General features: G+C 34.6%; 2 protein-coding genes across 2 annotated transcripts in view; one reads left to right on the top strand and one right to left on the bottom strand.

Annotated features, from left to right (window-relative positions):
• Window positions 1–18,371, bottom strand: part of mip40 (Myb-interacting protein 40) — a 166,336-nt gene extending 147,965 nt beyond the window's left edge. Inside the window, exons 1-2 of the mRNA XM_069846851.1 lie at window positions 18,204–18,371; window positions 14,418–14,518 (exon numbers count right to left, since the gene is read on the bottom strand). Coding sequence (XP_069702952.1) covers window positions 14,418–14,496 — 79 coding nt within the window. The 5' untranslated portion in view covers window positions 14,497–14,518; window positions 18,204–18,371. The remainder of the gene's footprint in view (window positions 1–14,417; window positions 14,519–18,203) is intronic.
• Window positions 1–22,745, top strand: part of LOC138714741 (facilitated trehalose transporter Tret1-2 homolog) — a 92,130-nt gene that overhangs the window by 58,279 nt on the left and 11,106 nt on the right. The window contains exon 2 of the mRNA XM_069846848.1: window positions 17,925–18,029. The gene's annotated coding sequence lies outside the window, so the exon portion shown is untranslated. The remainder of the gene's footprint in view (window positions 1–17,924; window positions 18,030–22,745) is intronic.

The raw sequence follows: 22,745 nt of genomic DNA, 5'->3' as shown, positions 1-22,745 counted from the left end.
GGTATTACTTACTGATAAAATAAGAGGCCTAGAAAATTTTGTAGTCTCCAGATCATTTCAGCAAGATCTCTTAGTAGGATAAAATGATTTTATGCTCTACATTTCAAGTTCTACATGCAGCAGCTGTACGAAAATGCTATTGTTCGAAAGCTTAGCAAACCTGACATTTTTTTAACTTTTGCCTACAATCCACAATGACCTGAAATAGCTACTGCTATCGTCCTGACATTGATACTTGCGTTTTCGCGTTGAAACTCAAAAACTGAAGTTGGATAGGTTCAAGAAAAAGTATTTGGCCTAAAAAATCCATTCAGAGGGAGTATGTTTCATTATTATGGAAGCAAATAACTATAAAAAAGACGAGTATTCTTCATTGAAAATAAATCTGAAAAATGTTTATTTGAACGTCTAACGAACTCCGTTTGCAGCAGCATTTGCTGCACAAGCCACTAGTTGTATTTTAATCGTGAGAACTAGGAATTCTCTAATCTTAAAATGTCACAAAATTCTTTATCAGAGCGCCTGTCCTGGTCGAGGCGGTTTCGTTATTCATATTCTATACGGAAGAAATTACTGGAAACCATTCACAGTAATGAGGACTTCTATGTCAGGTCATCGATGATTTTCCTGCTAAAGAGAGGAGAATTGCTTTGGTCTTCAAATATATTTAGATGAGTTGGCTGCTACCTGTTTTGTACCTACTGCTACTGTAGATACGAAAACTTGTATTACTGCAGGCTTCCCTCCCATAAAACTTCACCGCACGTCACTGATTACTGGAGTCCTGAATGACCGAATATACGAGCACAAAATGATCCACCCTACCTGGTTAGACTACGCGCAGCTCTCTCCGAGGTGAATCCGTGAGTGTTAGTGTGACCATGCTTCGTTGTGATTTTTCGCGCTTGAACCAATGTAAAATGAACATTAACAAGGTCAGCATTGTTAACATATTTTCAATGCCATGTGTCAGGCAACGAACTTTTCAAACGCACCTAGTATTATTGAAAATGAAGTACTCAAAGAATAATCTAAACGAAGTGAATTAAAAATAATGCAGTTCATACAAAACAGGTTCACTTGAGAAAACTGTTATAAATCAGAGTTACTCGTATAATAATGCACTTGTCTCAATAACTAATTTCTTGTAGGCTAACAGTTGTTTGTTCTGAATCATAACAAAATAAATGCAACACAGTCCTCGCTGAAAATGATTTTATGATAAATATGATAATCATTGGTGCATTATATCGTCGTTGTTCTTGCAATAACTCCTGTGTGCAAAATATACAATTTTTCAGTAGAAAGGAAAAACACATTTATTCATCCTATGGCAGCCGTACGTAGGAGACTGTAAATTCTTACATTTTCGAAACAAAGAAATATACATCTTGAGTACACAACTTTTAACACTGTATCACTTCGGAATATGTATGATAAGAACTTTCTTGTGTTAAATTTTAACGTAGGCCTACCTTGTTTCGACCTATTTTCGGTCATCTTCGGAACTGGTCGTTGTTGGTCTTGGCGCCTCTTGTTTCCTGTGTGGGTGCGTTCGTAGTGTAGAGTCAAAGAGTGTATTGTTTTGAAATTGAGTTGTGTGTTGAGAATATCGTTGGGATGTGTTTTCGTGTGTCTGTATATTTCATATTGTTCTAGTGTGTTGAGTTTCTGGCTTTTTGGTTGGATGTGCAGTATTTCCATGTCTGTGTTGATATCTCTGTAGGTGTGGTTGGCATTGCAACCTCATTCAAGAAATTAAACTACAACATCGCATACAGAACAAATAACACTCTACAAAAACATCTCAACACACAAACAACACAAACAAACAAATACAACCACACAGGCGTATACAAACTCAAATGTAAAACAACACAAACAAACAAATACAACCACACAGGCGTATACAAACTCAAATGTAACACCTGCAACAACTTCTACATAGGGCAGATAGGCAGATCATTTCAAACACGTTACAAAGAACACATCACAGCCATAACAAAATTACAAAACACCTCCAAATATGCAGAACACATCACAAATACCAACCACACCTACAGAGACATCAACACAGACATGGAAATACTGCACATCCAACCAAAAAGCCAGAAACTCAACACACTAGAACAATATGAAATATACAGACACAGAAAACACACCCCAACGGTATTCTCAACACACAACTCAACTTCAAAACACATACACTCTTTGACTCTACACTACGAAAGCACCCTCACAGGAAACAAGAGGCGCCAAAACCAACAACGACCAGTTCCGAAGATGACCGAAAATAGGTCGAAACATGTTAATAAGGTACGTTAAAATTTAACACAAGAAAGTTCTTATCATACATATTCCGAAAGAAATATAATTACATATAGGATATTTTATTATTTGCTGTATCACTATTTTAAGTTATTTAATAGAGCAAAAATCTGAAAATCTATAAATATGTCACTTATTGCAGGAACGACGACGATATGCAACTTGTTTCCACAGTGAGTCCATGCGGGAGACAAATTTCAACATTATGCATTTGTATCAGGGATGTACATAGGGTTGCCAACCTTTTCGTATTTCCCAGGATCTCCCGTATTTGCCCCTAATTTTTAATAGTCTCCAGCCTCCCGTATTTCTCTTCTCTTCGACAATTTTTCTCCCTCATTTTTTCATAATATAAAAATCTTTATTCTAAACATTTGATTTTGTCGTGAATGATGATCATTTATATGATGAATTTTGTTGCTCAAGAAATGCATTAAGAATATATGCATTCTTTTTAGAACGTAATGCTTGCCAGAAATGGATTTTAGTGCTCACCTGTTTAAAATCAAACCATGTTAATGTAATAAATTTGCAAAAACTGGATAGTTTCGTTCTAAGCATACCAAGTAGTAATGCTCATACAAAAAATGGGTGTTTCATCTCATGAACAATAATTGGACAGACGTTCCAAACATGAGCACGACACATCAAATCAGAGATGAAAACTGCAGTCGACTTCAACTATTACTCAAGACAAAATCTGTCTCAAAATACTCTTAATTTAAGCCTAGCCGCGAAAGTGTAGAATAAAGTTGTTTTTCAGTAACTGACCCGAATAATTTGTCTATTTTCTATATGAAATTTTGTCGATTCCTTCGTCTCCCGTATTTTCTTCAAAAAAGTTGGCAACCCTAGATACACATAATGAACTCTTATCACTTTTATAAATTCGGAAGCTTTTCATCAACATTTCTGAACAGATGCACTCAGACTTCATCTAAATGTTTTGATTTAAGAATCTCCTTCAATTGTCTATCTTCTTTTAAATTCAGAACATTTTTCACAACTATGATCTTATCAAAAAAGTAAGATTCAACAATGTTTGATATGGTAGCAGTTTGCTTCATAGTATGAATTGTTTTAAGAACATTGTATACAATCAGTGTCACCTCTAATGTTGCCATGTAGCGAATTCCAATGTCATCAACCGTGATGAAGACTTGATACTTATAATGAAATAGCAGATGATATTCCCTGTTTTGTTTTTTCAGTCACTAATTTCTAAATACGGGGCAAAAACATGCCTCAAAGACCTCTTTCGGGACAACGGGACACATTAGCGAGAAAATTGACATTCCCGTATTTTACGGAATGTAGGGAACCCTAGATAAGAATAACAGTTGTACGAGGATATGTCAATTCTTGTACATTTGAAGCGATTGCCCTGTTACGCATCGTACGTCTTTTCAATATCGACAATAGAGGTTGTTTCTCGTCACTTAATAAATAATTTAACAATTTACATTGTTTCCATGGTTGTGCAGTCTCTGAAAAACGCCGTCTAAACAGAGATAGATCTAAGTTTAAACGAGAAAAATCCGTTGCTGTAGTGTGTACCGAACCATAACCAAAAATACGTATTTCTCAATACAATTTACACAACTGAACGAAATAGACAATATACACTGCCAGCAGAATTGTATCATCAACTTAGTGCAACAACTGATAAGGAAAACCTACGCATTGTGTGATTTGGTTTACAGCAAACAAGATGCCGGGAAACTTCAACGAAACCTCGTGGCTCGGTATGAATTTCGGTAACTTATGTTTCACTAGCTCTGTTTAAAGACTTCAGTCTCTGTACCATGCATGTGAAGGCTGATACCATGAGAAATTAGAGAAGTATTAGCAAGTTTAATAAGCAATATCATTACTGCTAATAGAATACACTCAAATCAATATTCTGAGCAAGGTAGTGGCTTCTTGGTAAAATGATGGAATGTGTAATGTCTTACTTACTATACTATTGCAGTATGTTCAATGGTAGTCGCGTAAAAAAGACATAATTATTTTATCTGAACCACGCTGAATATCGTCCAGTAACTACAATTACTGCCAAATACAATAGTCCCTTCCGGCATAATTTCACAAATTTATGTGCATGCAACATATCTCAAGGTCAAAATATTATACGTAACACCACGTTTTTCGTCTTTCAAAATTAAAATACACAATTACCTTATTCAAGAGGAATAGTAAACTACATTCACGCTTAAATATGAAACTCATTATCAATATTAATAATTTGAGCTTTGTTTTCAGGCTAGTTTGCTGAATTTATTTTTTTTTCATACCTTAAATAGAGACGGTGATACGATATATGATATATTTATTCACCTATCATATAGGCCTATATGTATATCATATACACACTACAAGATCAATTTAATACACCATTACTTTTAACTTTCTCTTCCCATTTCATCTTCACTATCATTAAAAAATTTGCCCAATTTATTTAACTCTCTTATATTAGTTATATTACATATTTTATACATGCTACATATCTATCCATATTCAAAAAATTATTATTTATCCACTTTTTCCTTGTATTGTCTGTTACTTGACATTCTAATAATATATGGAACGTGTCTTCTCCCATGCCGCAAAGGGGGCAGATATCAAATAGAGACTATATATATATATATATATATATATATATATATATATATATATATATATATATAATTTTATTTCATAAATGATAAGTTTAAGTAATTATCTTTACATTTCTAATGTATACAGAATAAGTAGCAACTTAAATCAATTTCAATAATAGTCTTCCACTACGTATTATTATTATCTTTATTTTTACTTGGTTATTTAACGAAACTCTATCAACTACTGGGCTGTTTAAGCGTCGATGAAATTGGCGATAGCGAGATAGTATTTGGTGAGATGAGGTCGGGGATTCGTCATAGATTACCCGACATTCCCCGTACGGTTGGAGAAAACCTCGGAAAAAACGCAACCAGGTAATCAGCCCAAGCGAGAGTCAAACCCACGCCCGAGAGCAACTCCGGATTAGCAGGCATTATTAGGCTATTATTGTTAATAAACACCCTGTATATTCCAGACGTGACGGATACTTCCTCTTTGCATCAATGTTATGTATAAAAATTGTATTACTTTCTTCCAGTGTATTAGTCGACCTGGTTGGCGAGTTGGTATAGCGCTGGCCTTCTATACCCAAGGTTAGGGGTTCCATCCCGGGCCAGGTCGATGGCATTTAAGTGTGCTTAAATGCGACAGGCTCATGTCAGTAGATTTACTGGCATGTAAAAGAACTCCTGCAGGACAAAATTCCGGCACATCCGGCGACGTTGATATAACCTCTGCAGTTGCGAGCGTCGTTAAACAAAACATAACATTAACATCTTCCAGTGTATTAAAAATGGACAACTAAGTAACATTTCGATTTAACGAATTTCAGAGTAAAAACGCAGATGAAATTAAAATAAGCTCTTTTACAACCATTAAATACCTATTTTGTTTTGGTCAACTTTTCTTCGTCGTGGTTGAAGAAATCGACCTATTTCCTTTCCTATTTTGATCATACAATCACGGTCTATTATATACAGTCACGAAGCTTGAGTTGTGAGGGTACTAGAACAATAGACTGTGCCGGTACTATTTCGCATTGTCTGTGATGAGGCGATAGTAGCGATCTTAGTGGTTAGCAACTATCTATGGATGCATATTCCCTACGTATTGAGCTTCATGACTATATATACGTTGTGATACAATGTTAGTCCTCTTTACACATCTACGGAAATACACTTCAACAGAGTGAATTCGTTTGTTTTGCTATAACAACAAAAACAAAAGATGGCAGTTGCCAAGTAACTAATTTTAATCCGTAAAAATAAATACTATCTATATTTATTTTATGTGTGGCTAGCAGCCAGACCTAGAGCACGAACAGCATTCAGCGATGCACCTAGGAAAACGTGACTTGCATAACGATCAGTGCTCCAAAGCCTGATACAAAGGCCAAAGACTCTTTTTCTTGGCAATCCTCCACACCAAAATTGGAACAAGCCACTTCTGGGGGTTTTAAGCCCTCATGTTTGTGAGAACCAAAACAAAGCTGATCTTACACACTGGTTGTTGACCCCCTACATGAACAATGTCACTCAAATTGTGTGTTAATTTCTATATCACACCAAGTACGGAAATAGTAATATGCGTTACAAGAGCGGTATGTTGAAGTTTTCATGTTCAAGGAAAAGTTTGAAAAAGCGAAACGTAGTTGAGCTTTTTCAATTTCCGAGAATTGAAAGAAAACATACCGCTCGTGTATCGTACATTATTTTGTGCGAAGATCGTTTATTACATATCTGAAAGAGGAATTTCTAATTAGTTGAAATGAAATCTCCATCTTGGTTTCTGTTCAATGACGGCAAAGTTGCAAAACAAAAATATCTATCTTCAACACTGTTGCTTTAAAATGTTTTCTGTGTTCACTATACTCCAGCAGGCCGTGATATACGTCTGTCTTTTTTTCCCCCAGTCTATAAATGCGAACTTAAAACAAACGGTAAGGTTATGTAATGATTTAGAGTTTACTTAATTTTTGCAAATATTTAAAAACAATAATTAACAGTGCAATTTAGGTGAAATTGCAGTGGTAAGTTTCCAATTTACAATTATTACTATATTGAACGTCTCTAAAAATAATATGTTAAAAGCCTAAAGCAGTAAAATCAGTATGTCACTTAAGCGGTAAGAAGAGGGAAATTGTTATGTGTGTTAGGTTGGGAATACTGAATGTGGAATTTTAGACTTACCGCGGATTGGTTTTGTGCGGAAACCAAGCAAATACGCACAAAAATCTATGACATAATGTCGGTTTCTTGGTAAAAATGACCAAGTCACATTCCAAGGCATCCAACCATTATGAAAATTTAAGACATAATTATATATTAAAAACTAATAATATAGCACATTTACCTTCAAAATAACTTGTAACTAACATCTAAAGAAGTACAGTTATCTTTGGATGGATCATTAAACATTTAAATGCCTTTTCCCAACAATTTTGCATTTTGGACTTGGTCACTTTTACCAAAAACCCGACGATAAAGTAGCACATGCTGTGTAGAGGTCGCCAACGAGAAATGCGACATTTTAACGAAACACATGCCTAATTGAGGACTGTTTTTGCAAAACCTGCTAACTGCAAAATTTGCAAAATGGAGATTTTGGTGGATTCGTTAACATAAAGCAGGCCTCTACACAATGTTGAAGTTATCTTAGTAAAATTGAATTATTTCTCTTCATTATAATGTGTCAAAGTGTGATGGTTGCACCTATAACCTATTTATCTTCATTCAGTTTTTTGTCTCTCCTGTAAAATTTAGTTTTTTTTTCAGTTAGCAAGTTTTGCAAAAACGGTCCTCAATTATAAAGGTACGAAGAGTAGATCCAGACACATCTATGTTACATGGACGGTCAACTACTTTTACAAAAATGAAGGGAAGGATCCAGCAAAAATATCGTTTACCTGTCGTAACGAATTTCCTGCTATGAACAAGATCTTTTCCTTTGTAATATATTAATCCATCACAAAAATCATTTTTCAAAGCAGCGTTGTCATGTTTTTTGACTAGCTACTAATACTTTCCACGCGACTTAGTTCATACGCCTCACCTTCTTTGTGGCTGAAATATTATGTCTGGGCGCATGTAATATTTAACTTACCATAACTAACAGCGACTGAGTCTTAACATTACAACCAGGCAACGTTGCTTAAGCGCGAATGGCTCGTGTTGTTTTACACTTAAAAGGGGCAAATTTTCAGGAATATTTATAAAAGTACTGTACTACTGTTGAATATGTGGATTGCTATGTGGAAATAATTAGTGCAATAAAATTGTTAGTAATATTTTTGTCCCTAATTTTTACTTACGAAAGTTGGCAAGCCTAAACATAACACCTTCTAGTGATGCAGCCTTTGCTATATAGGTTATGTTCATATAGGCCTATGACGATAAGGGTCACCAGATTCACATCGATAAAAAAAAGGACACAAAGCTTCAAAAAGGAGGACAGAAAATGATATGCACTTAGATTTAGGTTTAGGCCTATATTATACTTTAAATTACGTCAATTTCTATTTTATTACACAGTACAGATTTAGGCTTATATCATACTTAAAAGTATGTTAATATCTATTGTGTTACAAAATAATTAAGATAAAACTTAATAATAATGATTTTACAGTTAGCTACATATGAAAGTCAAAGGAACTATATAATTATTATTAAAGAGAAAAGAAAATATCTATTTAAATTTAGGCTTAGGCCTATATTATACTTAAAATTATATCAATATCTATTTTATTAGAGCATACTTATGATAAAACCCAAGAATATAAAATCATTTTACAATTAGCTACATATGAAAGCCAAAGGAACTATAATTTTAAGCTTATTATCAAAATACATAAAAAGGCAGCACTATGTGAATTTAATATTACCTTGTAATGTGTTTCAGGTATATAAATTTAATGTAAACAAAAGAAGACATGAAAAGAGGGTTATCGTTATATTTCCCATACTCTCTATATTTAATCCTGTTACAGATACTTTTCTGAAGATCCAATTTGTTGCAGTAACTTGGGTTTGGTCAGAAGGTAGCTATTTGTAAAATGACATACAAGAAAATTCCTTCAAATTATACTGAACCATCGATTTACTATACTTGTTTTTTTGAAAGATGGGACATGCCAGTTAAGTGGCCGAACTTGGAACTACAGTGCCATGTTGCCAATATGGACGAACATGCTGCCAGCTGATGGTAGCTAGCAATTGTCGTTAAAATGGCTGACGTTAAAACATTAATTGACAATTGACGCGAAGGTAAGAAAACAATACAAAAATCGACAGAGAATCAAAGACGAAACGTGCCAATGCTAACATTGTGTGAACAATAAATGTAGCCAAGAGAGCTATTAAGCACTCGCCATATGGAAACTAAGTTTGGCAACTCAACCGTTGTTACCATAGCAACAGGCCTACCATGCTATGTGACATTCAGTTGTTTTTCCGATCACAACGCTCCTGTCATGTCCCATCTTTCAAAAAAAACAAGTATAGCTACCTGTGAGCAACGATCATAACAAGGAGGAGCAAAGATAGTTATGGCCGTTGGCAAAGAGTATATTCCATCGATGCTGCTGCTACCTACAGGCAAATTACTTGAAAAAGACGTCAAGTCAGATAATTTCAAAATATCAGGCATACAAGTTACGAAAAGGAGGAGATTTCTTGATTTTTTTTAAAATCCGCCCGGACTCGGACAAAGGCCTAAAAGGAGGACATGTCCGGACAAAATAGGACGTCTGGTCACCCTACCTACGATCAATGCAAATACAATAAAAAAAACCATAATCTAATTCTTATTGAATTTGGTATTCCCAAGAAACTAGTTCGATTAATTAAAATGTGTCTCAGTGAAACATATAGTAGAGTCCGTATAGGTCAGTTTCTGTCAGGTGCGTTTCCAATTCACTGCGGGCTAAAGCAAGGAGATGCACTATCACCTTTACTTTTTAACTTTGCTCTAGAGTATGCCATTAGGAAAGTTCAGGATAACACAGAGGGTTTGGAATTGAACGGGTTACATCAGCTGCTTGTCTATGCGGATGACGTGAATATGTTAGGAGAAAATCCACAAACGATTAGGGAAAACACGGAAATTTTACTTGAAGCAAGTAAAGAGATAGGTTTGGAAGTAAATCCCGAAAAGACAAAGTACATGATTATGTCTCGTGACGAGAATATTGTACGAAATGGAAATATACAAATTGGAAATTTATCTTTTGAAGAGGTGGAGAAGTTCAAATATCTGGGAGCAACAGTAACAAATATAAATGATACTCGAGAGGAAATTAAACACAGAATAAATATGGGAAATGCCTGTTATTATTCGGTTGAGAAACTTTTATCATCCAGTCTGCTGTCGAAAAATTTGGAAGTTAGAATTTATAAAACAGTTATATTACCGGTTGTTCTTTATAGTTGTGAAACTTGGACTCTCACTTTGAGAGGGGAACATAGGTTAAGGATATTTGAGAATAAGGTGCTTAGGAAAATATTTGGGCTAAGAGTGATGAAGTTACAGGAGAATGGAGAAAGTTACACAACACAGAACTGCACGCATTGTATTCTTCACCTGACATAATTAGGAACATTAAATCCAGACATTTGAGATGGGCAGGGCATGTAGCACGTATGGGCGAATCCAGAAATGCGTATAGAGTGTTAGTTGGGAGGCCAGAGGGAAAAAGACTTTTGGGGAGGCCGAGACGTAGATGGGAAGATAATATTAAAATAGATTTGAGGGAAGTGGGATATGATGATAGAGACTGGATTAATCTTGCTCAGGATAGGGACCAATGGCGGGCTTATGTAAGGGCGGCAATGAACCTCCAGGTTCCTTAAAAGCCAGTAAGTAAGTAGGTAATCTATACTCCAGTAGTTTGGTCACGCCTGTACTTATAATGCCCCACTTTCAACAATTAATTCATCCTTGCAAATGTTCTGTATGATACATCATTTTGCCAAACGATCTTCACACAATGCTGCATTTAATAACAGCACAGCCATCTGCATTAACATGAATGATTTATTATTAACATCCAGACATTTAAAAGTGTGCAAAATAATTATTATGTCTGTTGCCAACCTCGGTATACAAATCCTGTTCACTAACCTAGGACCACGCCAGTGACTGGGGACAGCTAAGACAAATGTCCTCAGTTCCATGTGGCAGACAATATATTCCTGCCTGCAGAATTTTTTGACGAATCTCCTCTCAGAATGGGTTAAAGATTAAAGATACACAATGCACTCAATGGGACTACAAGGCAGTCATGAGTTCCACAGATAACTCGCCTCTAACACAGTCATACTAATTTCAATTTTCAAGCCAATCAGAATCTTCCTTATGATGACACGATATCAGGAATGTCATTATTACATTAATAGCTGCCTTGTTTATCAAAATTATTCGATTATTTTATAACTGGGTGAATGACGCAAAGTCAAGTACCCACCATTGAGTAAAAAAAAAAAAGTTTGTTTTATAATGCTCCACTGGAACATGACATTAATCTAAATTACTCTGGAAGATGTGATGAAATACGGATTTCTCATTTCCAAACAATCCAATTTTCCTCATGCATCTAGTTTATATTAATCATGATATTATTTCTACAAGTATATCTTGAGACAAATATTATAGATCAGACATAGTTTACTATTAACTGATGCAATGAATTCGTACTGTGAACAAGACACATTGTGGTTACAGAAACAGTTAAGTTGTTAATATTATTTCATATACATTTACAAGGAGGGAAGACATCAAGAAATCCATACCAAAATGTCTAAGTTATAAGTAGACAAAATCTCATCACACATGGTCCCATGTCAAATGAAATATAAAATCTCTTGAGTTCAAAGAATTAATTATATCTCGACTGACTGCAGATGTTTAGCACAATACAATACAGTTATTAATCTTGACCCCCAGCTGGTTAAAAATGATCGAGGGGAAGTGAAGTATTAGGTGCCAAAGTTTTGAACCACTGAATCCTAGATCCAGATTTCACTCTGTTGCCTCATTATGTCAGGCTACTCCAGACAATAATTCTTCATTGTTTATATAAGATAATTACACTTTTACTACGTCATACTACTTTTGACAAATAAAACGGTACAGAAGGACGTCTTTCAACCAATCATGGCTGCTTATCGCACAATTTTATCGCTTCACTAGCATTTGTTTAATTTTATCGCTTCCCTAGCATTTTTGTTTGTTTTTATCACTACCTTAACATTTGTTTCTTTGTTTGCCAACATTTCAAATTGCAAATTCTTTACAGTACTATAAAACATGCTTTGCGATCGTAATTTGTCTCTCACATAGATAGTCGACTGAAGATGGTGGCTCAGTTCAAACATTTTGGTGAAGGTAATATTAGTGAAATAGAATTTTAATAAGTCAATTAATATCTATTTTATTGTATTAGAGTACTTTATTTCTTCTAATCTTTATATACGTTCTTCTGTTTTTATCACATCCCTACCATTTGTTTCTTGTTTGCCAACATTTCAAACTGCAAATTCTTTATGGTACTATAAAACATGCTTTGCGATGTCATTTGTTTACAGCATAGACAGTCAACTGAAAATGGCAGCTCCGTTCAAATGTTTTGGTGAAGCTAACATTAGTGAAATAGAATTTCAGTAAGTCAATTAATATTTTATTGTATTAGAGTATTTTATTTCTTCTAATCTTTATATATTTTCTTCTAATCATGTAATACTCAATTAAATCCCACTCGAGCTTTGATTTTCTCTACATAAATCAAAACCTCTGGTGAGATTACTTTTGAATAACTAATTGCTGGAGCCTAACAGAATAAGACGACCCCTCGGGTCTTACATACAAAAACTATTTGCTCCTGATGATGGAACTGATAGTATAAACTTGTACATAGTTCTAAAACATTGGAAATGTTATTCCAGAATGTATCAGAATACCAAAAAGTCTATTTCTCATTACATTCACCGTAAAAGCCTAAAAATTCATACACGTTTTTCCATTTTGAACATTTTTTTTTATCAAAACAAATTTTATCGCGACAAGTGAAAATGTTAAAACCATCTTATGGGTAAAGTTTACCACCCTGATTTTATCCCCATAATTTATAAAACGAATCGACTCTTACATTTTAAACACAGACTTTTGCTTCGTACCCACCACTTCGAAGATATCAAGCTTTTCCTTTTTTATGCGCCGTAGGAACAGAAAATTTCACACTTTCGTATTTATAGACTCATCCAACACCCCTTCGAAACGGGCGAGTTCAAGTGTTAAATTGAAAGATATCGTCTCTGCGCATTGTGTGCAAGGTCCAAGTGACAGCTTACCGATGCTACCCTCTACTCAAGGGACATAAAGGTTTTTTTTTTGTCTTTGTTTTCATGCGTGAACAGTGTAAGGAGTAAACACAATATGGGGCATGTACGATCTACAAAAACCACTCACATCTTCATGAAACTCTTCTCTTTCGCATGAATGACTTTTTTTTCTTTTGGCCTAGCCAAAAGTACCATTGTTTTGGTATTGCCGGTTATTTGGGTGCCGGATACGAGGGATTTTACTGAATGTTGTAAGTTGAGTTGATATGTCAGCTTCTATCTTCTTAATTGCTGTGCACCTCACTGGATGGTTTTTATTCATTACTGGTACAGACTTTGGATCCTTACAAAGAGTACACCGGGGTGATGAATATATGTTTATCCTATGTACATGAGCAGCTAGACAGTCAAGGCCAGTTGTCAGTCAAAAGACTGTAAGTCATTTATTTTTTTATAAATCTGGGATGATGCTAGAGTCTTTAAAAGAGCGTTCTAGGATTTATCTTAACTATTATTGTTAAGTTGTTCTTTGAATTTTGTCTGGAATATATAAGTAGCTGAGACGGCATAATTTTACATTATGAAAGAGAACATTTGTTAGTCCCGCATTTGGACCTCGGGAGGGACCTACTTTCGGAAAATCACCAATCAAGATCCTACAATGAAACAATGGTGGTTTCACTAATGGAGTAAAAAGTTGTTGTTGTTGACCAACGCCAAGGATATTGGATTTCTTTCATTCTCCTGCGGGCATCCCAATAGTAGCCTATTTGGTGAGCTGCGATGGTAAATCAGCATTGCTGGGCATTGTAGCAAATATTCTTTATCCATGATAGAGTTCTGATTTCTACAGAGGGTGCTCTGTGGATGCTGGTAGATATTAATCCGAATGGAGTAAAAAGTAAAAATTAATATTTTACCATGGATCAAAATAATACAAATGGAGTATTTTTCCTCGATGTAATTAGTGACACGTACACTCCCGAAGGCTATTGCGCTGGTTACTTTAGAACAAAAATGACATATGTTAATTTCCTGCCTTAGTTACGGTGAAGAACAGTGAAGTGTAACTAGGACTATTATAAAATAAATACTGTACAGTATTACATAACATATAGGCTAATTCCCAAAAGTAAATTAGTTTCGTCTACATACCCATAGGCACCTTCTCATCCTTGATGTCTGTTTTGATGCGGTTTACAGGTGCTGGAACCAACTTCCGTCTCTTTGTCATTATAGATGAATAACGAGGCTTCCTACAACAAACATCTTATGTACAGTAGAAGTGTAGAGTGGACTTTTCCCATTGCTTTTAATCAAAACGGAAGTTAACATTTCAAAGATTGACTGTGATTAACCTCCAGGTGAACAAAAGTTGGGATGATAAGGATATTCAACTCATTTGAGCTGTTGTCCTCCTGAATACAAACACAGGGCCAATCTTGGAAACATTGTGAATTATTCATTAACAGCAATCGAAGTACAATCTATACCTATTCTAAATTATCCACGGTGAAACGAGCGTTGAGGGACTTCCGCCGATTTTAGCAAGACTTCTGACTTCTGTTGCATTCAAATAATTATAAAATGCGATAATCTGGTCCAGGGAGCATCCGTTTTTGGTGCAAAGATAATTCATTTGGCATGTGTCTTAATTGAAATTAACCTAAGTGGGTTGGTGTCTATTCCAAAATCGGTGGAAGTCCTTCAACACTTGTTTAACCCAATCCGCCACTGATTTGTCTTCATTTAGATGCCTTTGATATGTTTAATTCTGCATTGAGTATCGTTGAGGTTCTGAATAATAGTCTGGCATTAATAAAATTAAAGGATCGGAACTCAGCAACACTTTATCACTCCATATCGAGCTAATGATCATATATCTTAGGCCACTGTTAGGCAGCGATTTGAATTTTTTATTGTTTAAACTGTGACTTGAGTGTCCATTTCAAAGACTTTGTGCAGCAAAAGTTCCAGTCATAAGTATAGAGCAATAAATCATTCTCTTTCACTATAATGCTTTTCACGCAACTTAGTTCATACCAGTACGTTTCATCTTCTTCATGGTATAATATTTTGTTTGTGCACAAGTAATATTTAATTTACCACCACTAACAGCGACTCAGTTAACAATGTAACTAGGCAAAATTGCTTAAGCACGAATGGCTCATGTTGTTTTGGGAGGCTAAAAAGCAGCAACCTCCATGAACTAAGTCACATGACAAGTGGTAAGTTACAGTAATATACGCGTCAAAGTAAATTATTAAAAATATGTGCATTTTATTCAATACATTCCTTTTTGCCTAACTGAAGTGACCACCATTAGCTCTGTGGTAACACATCTGCCTCCAGTCTAGCTCAGGCAGGCTCAGAAATTTTTGTGTAAAATTTCTACCTCAGGACTAGGAGAGGTGGCTTCTAATCATTAAATTGTGCACCAATATGCCTGGGTTAAATCCCAAATCTCTCCGCAGTGCATATGAAGAGAAGGCATAATATATGTTACTGTTGACAGTGATTTGTCTGTCAGACGGAGACATTAAGCCTGGCAGCCCCCTTGGTGCTATTCGATAGAATAGTGCTGACACTGGGTTTCCATTTCTCCCATCCTCATCATCATCATCATCATCATCATCATCATCACCACCACCACCACCACCTTCACCTATTACATATATACACTCACCCTAGTACACAACATAACTCTCTACCCTACACATCATGCATAGCGTAGCCACCGAAGTGTACAGCTTGAAAATGGGTCACAATCCTGACATCTAGCCGCAATATGCGGAACCCGAATCACGTAAGCGAAGTGAGTAGGTAAAAAAAAAAAAACACGCAAGCACTCTCTCTCTCTCTCTCTCACACACACACTCAGTCTCTCTCCCCCTCCCTCCGTCTCCCTCCCTCTCTCTCTCTCTCTCTCTCTCTATATATATATATATATATATATATAATGGAAAAATCATTTTAGGCGAGTTTTCGTAAGATCGGGGATCAGTGACATGTTAGGTTCGGTTTGTTCAGGCTTTTGGTATGTCTTGAATACACACTTTTTGATAGATTTGTAGAAAATGAGTTTTCATAAGGCTTAGGATCAGTAAAGGCTGGTTCGCAATAAACTGGGGACAACGAGAACGAGAACGGAAATATTGTTAAAATAAATCTATTTAAATGTGAACATTCACAATTAACTATTGTGAAATTATTTCCGTTCTCGTTCTCGTTGTCGTTTCCGTTCCCGGTTTATTGTGAACCAGCCTTAACACGTTAGGTATGGTTTGTTCAGGTTTTTGGTATTTCTTGCATATATCCCTATGCTTTTTGATAGACAGGTACACAAATAGATTTATCCTGGACTGAAGAAAGGAGTGCAACAGGATGATGGTTCCACTAGATTATGTGTAACAGTTCATATGAAAATGTCGGAAGAAACCATCAGTGGAGTAGGTTATAAGTTATAAGACTAAGGTATCTGGAATGGGTTGTATGGGTTTATAGCTTTTGCAGTGATCACATCGTGTCTCTAGAGAGGTGTGCTAAAATTTTGAGGTTACTTTCAATTATTTAAATAGTTTAAGTAGTTTTTACTCCCGTTTGTGGTGCATAACGGGATCGAAGTTTCACCAAAGAATTAGGCTGCATAGGTACTACTTGTTTATATTGAAGATTTATGTAAATATTGGAAGCAGAGGAGTTTCGAACTTAGGTAGGACTAAATGTCAACATGGGTGGTTCAGACTTAATGAATGCAATTTTCTGAAAACAATTTAAACACCTTGAATTAGCAATGCTTTAGGATTTGCTTGAATTTCTTAGGAACTATTAAATCAATAACGTTCTGCAATAAAAACATCTCTTTTGCCTTGACACAATCATGCTTATTCATTTCCACGTATCTGTACATATTGCATGCCTAAGTTTTGCCTAGTATGCCTACAGTATTTCAATGCAATGTTATTTTGAGTATCAAGTACAAAGTTCTTATAATAACTTATAACAACTTAAGGTCTCTGACTTGGAGCCACTCTAACAGCCACAGTATAATCACGATGATAATTTCCATGGCATTAACATTTCATTACAAAGAAATAATTTGTAAAGACCATGAATATAACCCCCAATAAGATATCACCGTGTCAAGGTGGGCAACAAAACTGTACACAGCCTTCATACAATCTAACAAGGTTAAAATGACGCATTCCCAGGTCAATAAATCTAATGTTCGTATTTATTAAGTAAGTGCTTTTCAGAAGATCATCCTTTATTCAAGTACCATTGAAAGTGAGTTTCTCTTCGTAGGTTCATTTAGATATTTTCAAACAACTTCCATTTACTGAACTAATATCTCCGCAAGTGCAGCTGTTATCTCAGTTGTCAGTGTGTAAAGTACTAGTGATTTAATAAACAATATACTAAAACTGTCTTTCTGACATTGAACACTGAAAACTCACCACCTTCAGATGCTAAATATTTTCACTAGGGCCTATAGTAGTTTACTTTCTAGCGTTCAATTTACATATCCTAGGTTAAAATAGGCGTATGTCAAGTCACATTTCTCTTCATTAGGATTTTGACTGTTTACTACACAACAGTCATTAGGCATTGCATAGACATTATTTTCACTATAAATACTAATTGAATGTTATTGTGTTTCAGTATTGCAAATCAAAATGGTCATAGACATTCAAGAGGAGAGACAAATAATATATGTCGGTCACATAGGAATTAGATGACTTCTATTCACTCACTAAAAAATTACAGGTAAGTACCAATTTCACTGCACTGCTTAATATAACAATGTCATATACCTTTGCCAGCAAAAGGAAAAGGGACAATTACGTAAAAATCGGTCATATTTTTAATTGCATTACCCGCCTTGAACCCTGACTACCTATGTCATTGAAAGTGCAATATATAATGCATAAAATAGCTTACCTATGTAGCCTAGACTATATTTATATATATACTTTGTCAAATCAAATTATACTGGTAAAACTGCCGTTATATATTTCCACAATGATAAGTATAAAATAAAACCGATCTTAAATGAAGTGTAATATATTCTACTTCCTTTCTATTCCGCCATTTTGACGACACATGGTTGCCAACACATACTGAATTTTCATTGCCAACAGCAAACTCTATACGGTCTTTGGACTAAACATAGATGGCAGGAGAGAACATATTGTGATTGCTTGACCACACCCAAGGTCTTTGGACTAAAGATAGATGGCAGGAGAGAACGTATTGTTGTCTTCCGGTCTTCGTGACGTAACTTCTCATAGTTCACGTACGAAGTTCAAAATGAACATACAAGCTGTCAAAATTACAAAATGTTCTGTCTGTGTAAGATATTCACTCTCAATGTTTGCTTAGCAGTTGCTTGTTCTAAATAACTATAGCTAAAAAAAAACATAATAATTGCCTTTTTATTACGGTACCTAAATACTTTAATAAAAAAAAATTTTAGGGCAATACGTTTCATTTGTATAGACTTTTCATTTGAATAGTTTCTCTGTGAACATTTAGGTAATATGGGGACCTAAATAAAACATTGATACCGGTACATAATTCGATTACATCGTAGTAAAATTGAAAACTATTTTTATTTAACAACGCTCGCAACTCCGAGGTTATATCGGCGTCGCCGGTGTGCTGGAATTTTGTCCCGCAGGAAATCTACTGACATGATCGTATTGCATTTAAGCACAATTAAATGCTATCGACCTAAGCCAGGATCGAACCCGCAACCTCGGGTGCAGGCCAACACTCTACCGATTGCACAACGCAGGCCGACTACATCGTAGTACCTTGAAATGTCGACATGGCACTAAAAAGACAACATTCAGAGTTTTAAATGTTCACTCTCATTATATTATTATGGTATGTTAACGATAAATAGGCCTACTTAATATAATTGCAAGTCTTAAGTCACAATCTGCCTCTGATTGAGGTTCTGGCTGATAAGTAGGCCTACATCTATTATCAGGCAGTACATCTCACTTGACAATGTGTCAGAGAAAGAATAATTGTTTGTATGCATCTGAAGTCTGATTAGTGTAATATGTAGCTGAACGGAGATGTATGCAATGGAGGGAGAAAGGAACTGGCCACCCTACTCCATTATCTCCTGGTCTAGTTGCCTCGTAAGTGGTGCCTTGTTGGTATCACTTGTGAGGTTCACATTTTGTGAGGTTCACATTTTCTTCGGACAGTTGACTAAGCAAACAAAAAAAAAATCACGATTATACATTTTTTTTAAATTCGTTATAAATAAGAGACATTGATTACACTCCGATATTGGGCACAAAACGTTTTTTTTCAAGCACACTACACTTGTAAGTTGTATATTATCTCATTTGAGGGGCTTAGAACAAAAAGAAGGTAAGTGACGGAAACCTAGTTTTGAGGAAGTTACAGTTAAAGTTCTACATGCAATGAAATATTATAAAATAGTTTGGTGAAATGATGCCCATATGGCAGCACTGCACAGTGTGATCACTTACCTGATTTTATCCCAAAGAAACATCCTTTTGGGCTATCACAACACGCACTTACCTCATTTTTTTTAATAATGTCACTTACCTGCTTTTTGTTCTAAGCCCCTCATTTGGTTTGCCCTGTTTACTTGTGTTGTTACCATTCTGTCCCTTAAATGAGAACTTCTTGGATTTAATATTTATTTGTATTTTTAACATGGCTTCAGATGTAAGTGAATTAAAACTAGGAGTGTCGTATTTCATTTTTAATCAAGTAATTAAGTCTGATCAAACGAAAATTTGCTGCTCACGTACATCAATAAGTGCAATTTTGGTAACTATAATCTTATCACAGGGAGTTACGAATTTCCACTTTCAAATTTTTTTGCTACGTTCAGAGGCCAAGAAGGTCGTAATTACCACATCTGGAAGTTTCTGAAACCAACTAACAGTGCTGAATTAGAAGAAAAGAGTGCTAAAATAACCAACAGGAAGCATACTGTATATCACTTATCTGGAAGCACCAAATTAATTAATTTCTCATAGTTTCAATAACATCTCCATATGCTTCAATATATATATCAACATATCCCTTGTTCAATCTACATAGGTAGTTATGAATCAGAATGAATAAAAAAAAAAAAAAAAGAAGTTAACATTTTCTACCCAATTAATGCACAAAATCATCAACAGGCACAGATGTTCCTTCTTACATTGAAGATTAGCTATAAAAAATCAGTAATTAACTTTTACTTCTATTTTCACACAATACCTTTACAAGACATACATGCCATTATCCTATGTATTTTTGTGCACAGGGTTATACAGAGCTTTCATTTCAAAACTTCCCAATCTAAATAACTATAACATTTGAATTTAATTTAATTAAACAAAGAACACGTCAATTTAGATATTGAGGGGGTAGTTTAAAACCAGTCTTAACTGATTATTAAGTTTCACTCCCTTACCCCCAAACCACCATCACTTTGAAATTCCAAATGACACTCCTATCTTGTGATATTTAAATTTGAAATAATATTAAATTGTTTATACACCTCATTCATTTGTTTTCGCATCTTTTGTTTTCTATCGTTGCCTGGCAACCTGTTGTTATTGTCAGTTGATTGTAGGATGAAAACGCAGTTTATTTTGTGTAATTTCCTACATTTAATGAATAAGAATAATTTCTGTTCTCTCTTGAAGGGTATACACCATTTTCAAATAATATAATACACAAACACAACTATTACATGAAATGCGCAATAGTCTTTGTAGCTTTATTCTCTTCAGCTCTAATTAACAATAACAACAATCCAGGTTGCCAAGCGACGATAGAAAACAGAAGATGCGAAAAAAAATTGAGATGAATAAACAATTGAATACTCTTTCAAATTTAAGTATCACAAGATAGGGGTGCCATTTGAAATTTCAAAGTGGGGGTGGCTGGGGGTAAGGGGATGAAAACTAATATGCAGTTAAGACTAGTTTTAAACTGCCCCCTCAATATCTAAACTGACGTGTTTTTTTGTTTAATTAAATTACTTTATATAGTTATTTAGACTGCGAAGTTTTGAAATGAACGCTCTGTATATGAAATCTTTGGGCCACACACCATTAAACTGATAAATATCAGTCTTCAAAAAAATTACCACATCAATTCTTCGACTATGTAAATGCTTTCATGTTTGTTTATTGATAAGTTGCTCCGAAAGGATGAATCTTCCTCGTGTTTGATATGCACTGTTCTAGAAGTGTAGTGTAGTAATGGATGGGAAGTGGAAGGTGAAGGAACTAATCATTTATATATTTTCATCCTACTTCAACTGATCCGCATTTCTGGAAATAATTGTTTCACCAGGTAACTGTTGACAGTTGAATCATTATAGTTTAATCTAATACCGGTACGGTACTATTTTACTAACTATGACTTATTACTAATCTGATTTACAATTGGAAGAATTGTAGTAAATTATTAATTTCAATATTAAATTTTTGGTAAAAAAAAAAAAGAATCTAAAGTTGTATTATTTTTCAACATCTTGTATTATATGTAACATTGTATTACCGGTATTTCATGTCTGTAGAACTAGCCACGAAGTTAATAGAATATGTATATGGCAGTTTCCTTTTTTAAGTTTTTTCTTAACTTTGCTCATTATATTATTGTGTTTATAATGCTGTGTAAGAAAGATTCACATACAGTATGGTCCACCCAACACTTTAACATATTATAAGATATTACATTAAAATGTACTAATATTATATTATATTATATTATATTATATTATATTATATTATATTATATTATATTATATTATATTATATTATATCATATGATATCATAATCATATTATATTATATTATTAAAAAAATTATATTATATTATATTTGTTCTTGTATAGCCCGTGAATATGAGTTTTACTCATTCTCGTACTATATTTCAAATAATGTGACAATACAAAATAGATTGATTTAATACAATGTTACAAGATGTCCTAATATTAAATTCATAACACTAAATATAAATAATTACACACAGAATACTTAATAAATTTTACAGAAGAAAGAGTTCGTCCAAAGGCCTGGATTTGGGAAGAGTACCTAAAACGCTCATTGCATTTCCACGTTGAACAGCAATACTTAAGCGTTGATGCAAATAAATAGTACAACGGCGATCACCAGTAATGGAGATAAAAATTTGGCCGATTTGAGATACCAAAACTTTAGAGCCATGACTCCAAGGGGCAATATATTATATTATATTATATTATATTACATATAATATAATTATGAATGGCCATATAATGGCCATTTATGATCCTTGTATTCCCTACCTTAGTGCCAAGTATAACATCCCTCTCTTCAATTGGTCAGTGACAGGTTTATTTTTTGGTGCTCGGAGTTCTTTACCAAAATTTACATATAATTTTTTTTTTTAACAATTATCAATATCATCTTTTGAAATTCAAAAAACCATCTCGCAAATTCTTAAAGATTC

The sequence above is a fragment of the Periplaneta americana genome, chromosome 15, assembly GCF_040183065.1.
Source record: "Periplaneta americana isolate PAMFEO1 chromosome 15, P.americana_PAMFEO1_priV1, whole genome shotgun sequence".
Taxonomy (NCBI): domain Eukaryota; kingdom Metazoa; phylum Arthropoda; class Insecta; order Blattodea; family Blattidae; genus Periplaneta; species Periplaneta americana.
This window is presented reverse-complemented; position numbering and strand designations above follow the sequence as displayed.